This window comes from Penaeus vannamei, chromosome 19 (assembly GCF_042767895.1).
Source record: "Penaeus vannamei isolate JL-2024 chromosome 19, ASM4276789v1, whole genome shotgun sequence".
Lineage (NCBI taxonomy): Eukaryota > Metazoa > Arthropoda > Malacostraca > Decapoda > Penaeidae > Penaeus > Penaeus vannamei.
This window is the reverse complement of record NC_091567.1, coordinates 28,555,043-28,560,042: the sequence shown is the minus strand read 5'-3', so window position 1 is coordinate 28,560,042 and position 5,000 is coordinate 28,555,043. Positions and strand designations below refer to the sequence as shown.

General features: G+C 45.4%; 1 protein-coding gene across 1 annotated transcript in view; it reads left to right on the top strand.

The window, feature by feature from the left end:
* The first annotated feature begins 3,146 nt into the window (after positions 1-3,146).
* Positions 3,147-5,000, top strand: part of LOC138864967 (golgin subfamily A member 6-like protein 24) — a 14,158-nt gene continuing 12,304 nt past the window's right edge. Inside the window, exons 1-2 of the mRNA XM_070133630.1 lie at positions 3,147-3,262; positions 3,904-4,000. Coding sequence (XP_069989731.1) covers positions 3,147-3,262; positions 3,904-4,000 — 213 coding nt within the window. The remainder of the gene's footprint in view (positions 3,263-3,903; positions 4,001-5,000) is intronic.

Sequence of the window (5,000 nt, the reverse complement as noted above, 5' to 3'; positions counted from 1 at the left end):
ATGTATGCATTAGTCTATCTATATTTATACGTATCTACATAGATAGATAAGTAGGCAGACAGATAGATGATAGACAGATACATACATACATACATAAGTAGATAGGTCAATAGATATAAAGATAGACAGACAAATAGAAGTGTGTGTGTGTTCGTGAAGTATGTGTGTGTGTGTGTGTACGTGAAGTATGCGTGTGTGTGTGTGTGCGTGAAGTATTTGTGTGTGTGTGTGTGTGCGTGAAGTATGTGTGTGTGTGTGTGTGAAGTATGTGTGTGTGTGTGTGTGATGCTGGCGCTGAATTCTGCTCGTCCACCTACATCAGGGCTCGAGAGTGTCGCTCTATACATCATGTAGGATTGTATGTAAATCTACAATTTGGTGAGAGTTGGCTACCTGGAATGCTGCAGTATTGTCTAAAGTGCAGAAAAGCAAGAGTGATTGCAACTTTAGAGGGCAGGGCGGGCTGCATGCAACACGGTGACGAAGACAATGTATACAGTAAACTCTCACATCCATCGGGCTTTTAATTAGGCCAAATGTCCACTTGATTTGCCATTCCGTGTTGATCCGAGGGGGATATTCTTCCACTCGCCACTCTGTCCAGAAGTCACTAATTGAACAGCGTGTTGTTTCAAGAGCTGTAGAACAGGCCATTTCGCGCCGTAGGATCATTGGCTGTTCATTGTTCACTGTTCACCAATGGGCTATTTCTTCCATTGGATTTCCGTTCCATTTCTCGAATAGCGGGGGACTTTACACATGTAATTACGATGAGAGCGACTTTGTTCTGCCTTTTTGGTCTGCTTCCTCGGGTTATTGAATATTTATGGGAATTCTGATTGGAGGAATTGTAGAAGAGAAGTGAATTCACTTTACTTCTTTATTTTTATTGCCTATTTTTCATTCCCTATTTTTGTGTTAATCTCTCCCTCTCTCTCTTGTGAAAAGGAAAAGACATTCAAACAAGGAGTTTTATGAAACTTTAATAAATGAAAAAAAATCTATTCACTTTTAATTGCAATCTTAGTTTAGCGGGGAAATATTCTCTCAGTTTAGATTCGAATCGGAGCAAAGGAAGTGTTCGTTCAGGGAAAATGCAATGCCAGATTCCAATAAGTAGAATAACGATATATTCCAATAGCATTGAATACGCTCAGGAATATTGCAGAGAAACACTGTAGAAAGTGAGTGGCTTCTGACGTTCGTCTTTCAAAAGGCTTTCGTTGGCTTTGGCTTCGGCTTCCGGAAAGGAGAGAATGAGAGGGAAAAAGGAGTACGAGGAGAGAATAAGTGGAAGGGAGAAAGGGGAAGGAGGATAAAAGGAAGAGAGAAAGCGCGTGAGGAAAAGGACAGGAAAGGGGAAGAGAGAGACGAGGGAAGTCATGTTAGTAGTAGGATCTCAATATAAACTGTACCTTGGTAGACGGAGGGAAAGAGAGAGAGAGAGAGAGAGAGAATAAGAAAGAGAGACCGAGCGAGAGGGAGAGAGAGAGAGACAGACAGACAGACAGAATGGGGTACATAGATAGTTATACCGATAGACAGACAGAGAGAGAGAGAGAGAGAGAGAGAGAGAGAATGAGGCACATAGATAGTTATACCGATAGACAGACAGAGAGAGAGAAGGCGAGGAGAGAGAGAGAGAAAGGCAAACAAAGCAAGGGAAAGGCACTGGCACCACCTCGATAGAAAATGTACCTAGAGTGACACTATGAATAAAGCTTTGTGTATCCGACGCCATTTGTAAGAGGTGCGCGTGTGTGGAATATTTGCATATAGATGCGTAGATATTTATCGGTAAATAACTAGGTAAAGGAGATATCTCTTCTTTCCTCTTCTTCTTTCTCATATATTTATCTGTAAATGTTCTAGACAATGCGTGTGTGAGTGTTTGTGTGTGTGTATGTGTGTGTGTGTGTGTGTGTGTGTGTGTGTGTGTGTGTGTGTGTGTGTGTGTGAAAGAGAGAGAGAGAGAGAGTGTGTGTGTGTACGTGTGTGTCCGTGTGTGTGTGTGAGTGTATACGTGTGCGTGTGTGTGAGTGTATGCGTGTGTGTGTTTGTGTTTTTGTGTGTGTTTGTGTGTGCTTGACCGCATGTGCTCGTGTGTGTGTATTTGTGTGAGCGTTTGTATATGTGTGCGTGTGTGTGTGTGTTTGTGCGTGCGTATGTACGTGTGTAAGTGCGCCCGTTCATATAGAGCACATTACGTAGACACGCTCAATGTTCCTATAATCTATTGAGTCTATCTTGGGTATATCCAATCACACGGAACGACCTATTTTCCCATCCCATTTTTTTTTTCTTCTTTTTTTTAAGCTCCCCTTCCTTTCCCCGAAGTAGATCTCCTAGCCCCTATCTCCTAAGCAGTCCCCCCCACACCCACCCATCCCCACCCCCCGAAGTACAGCTCCTAGTCCCCCACCCGCACCCCCACCAATCCCCACCCCCCGAAGTACAGCTCCCAGTCCCACACCCCCACCCATCCTCACCCCCCGAAGTACAGTTCCTAGTCCCCCACCCCCACACCCACCCTTCCTACGACTGAGCCGGGGTTGTCGAGGAAAGAATCTCCTTCAAGGGCCTCCTGCTGGACGCTTATGAAACTGATCTGGGGACTCGAAGTTCGTCTAACTTGTAAGTACTTGTAAAGTAATAGCAGGAGCGGATTATCGGTTTAGAAGGAATAGTGGATTCAGACGAAACCCAAAAAAGGGGAAAGAGGAAGGAAAAGAATACAGTGAAAGAAAGAGAGAGAGAAGGAGAAAGAGAGAAAAAAATAACAAATAAATAAACAAAAAGCCTCCCTCAGACAAAAAATCATTAAAAAAAAAACCTGCACTGCTCCCCATCCCCCCAAAACACACCCCTCTCCAAACCACAAACAAACAAACCACGACCCCACCATTGGACATCCCCCAAGAAACACACCCCTCTCCAAACCACAAACAAACAAACCACGACCCCACCATTGGACATCCCCCAAGAAACACACCCCCCCCTCCAAACAAACAAACAAACAAACGACCCACCGACAACCTCACCCGCCTGCACCGTAATTACTAAGTAGACGAAGGTGGCGCCAGAGCTCAAGGAGGCGAATTGTACCGAAGTCACAGCCTTGCCTCGAGCGCGCGTTCATTAGTGATATGAGGCCTTCAAAAAGCCCAATGCGCCCGGGGAACGGGGCCGAGACCAGAGCCTTTCAGACCGAGACCGAGGCGCGGGTCGCACTTAGATTGGAGAAATACACAAGTGGATGCTGGTGTGAAGGAGGGAAGGGCGATGGGGGGTTTGAGGCGCGTGAAGAAGAGGGAGAGAGAGAGGGAGGGAGGGGGGAAGGGGGAAAGGGGGAGAGAGGGAGGGAGGGAGAAAGAGAAAGAATACGGGGGAGCATATTAAGGGAGAGAGAGGGAGGGAGAGGAGAAGGGAAGGGAGATAGATAGCGAGCAAGAGAGAGAGAGAGAAGGAGGGAGGGAGAAAGAAAGAGAGAGAAGGAGGGAGGGAGAAAGAGAGAGAGGAAGGAGGGAGGGAGAAAGAGAGAGAGTGCGTGAATTCATTCAATTATATATCATACGTGTATATGAGTAAAGATGCATGTGCATGTTTGTGTATTCCCGCCAACCTCAATATTGAAGAATGGATGCAAACATGCTCAAACATGCATAAAGGCTGACCCACATGTAAACCGACAACCGTATCACGAACGCACAGTATACCATAACCTCTTTCCGACGAATAACAAACTCTTATCAATAATAATAGCATTTTTTTCTCCCTCTCTCTCAAAAAAGTTATGCCACAAGCAAATCAAGTCTGAACCCCCTACTTAGCAACTATTAACCCGGCTTTCCGTATTCGCGAAATCTCTACTATATAACCCTGAAGCAGTAACACACATCACAGCCGCTCATATCGGCAAGCCACCCATCACCCGGCCCGCTGTATCTCCGGGTCACATAAAGGAGAAACAGACAAGATGGACGGCCATTCCGAGCCAGATGTGTGAGGAGGCGAAATGTACCGCCAAATTCTCGTAAATATCAGGTGGTTTTGTCTCTCTGCGCCCCCCCCCCTTCAAGGTCGGTTTCGGGCTCGTTCTCTAGTCGACTGTAAATGCGGGTTTCATTCTCGTTTTCTGCGCCGCTTGGATGTCTTGTTCTTGTTTTCTGGGATCCGTGAATTCGTTTGTTCTCGTTTTCTATTCAGCACGACTATCGGTTTCGTCTTTACTGGTTTCGTTCTTGCTCTCTACGCCACTTGAACGTTGGTCTTGATTTCGTTTTCTACTCCACCTAAGTCTCTGTTTCGGATTCATTTTCTCTTCCACTTGAATGCTGGTCGCGTCCTCGTTTTCTGCTCCACTTGGATCTCGTATACTTTTCGTTTTCTGCTCCACTTGAATACCGGGTTTTCTAATCCACTTAAATATCAGTTTCCTTCTCGTTTTTATGCCCGTTGAAATTCGTTTTTTTTTTGTCCATTTTCTGCTTCATCTAAGCGACGGGTTCGTTTTCGTTTCTGTCCTCTGTGAATCCCGGTTTCTTTCCCGTTTACATTGACTCCCGGTTTTATTCTCGACTTTTATCATGATCATTCGCCTTTCACGTCCTTTCTCCGTTTCCTTTATCTCTCTGTTCCGGTTGAGTCATCTTTATGTTTATTTTTCCTTTTTCGTCTTTCTTGATATCAGTTTCGTTCGTTTTTGAGAGAGAGAGAGAGAGAAAGAGAGGAAGAGAGAGAGAGAAAAAAAAATCATGATTAATAAATGACTAAATAAATATATCTGTCTCTTTCTCCTTCTCGCTCTCCCTCCCGCACACACTCTCTCTCTCTGTGTCTCTTTCTCTCTCCTTCTCCCTCCCTCCGTTCCTCCGTACCTCCCTCCTTCTCTCCTCCCCCCTCACCCCCCCTTTCCTCGCAGCCTGACTCTAAAGCTGACTTACAAGACAGAGCTGTTCTCCCTCATTCATCGGGTGATTAGTTCCCTATATTGAGTAAGT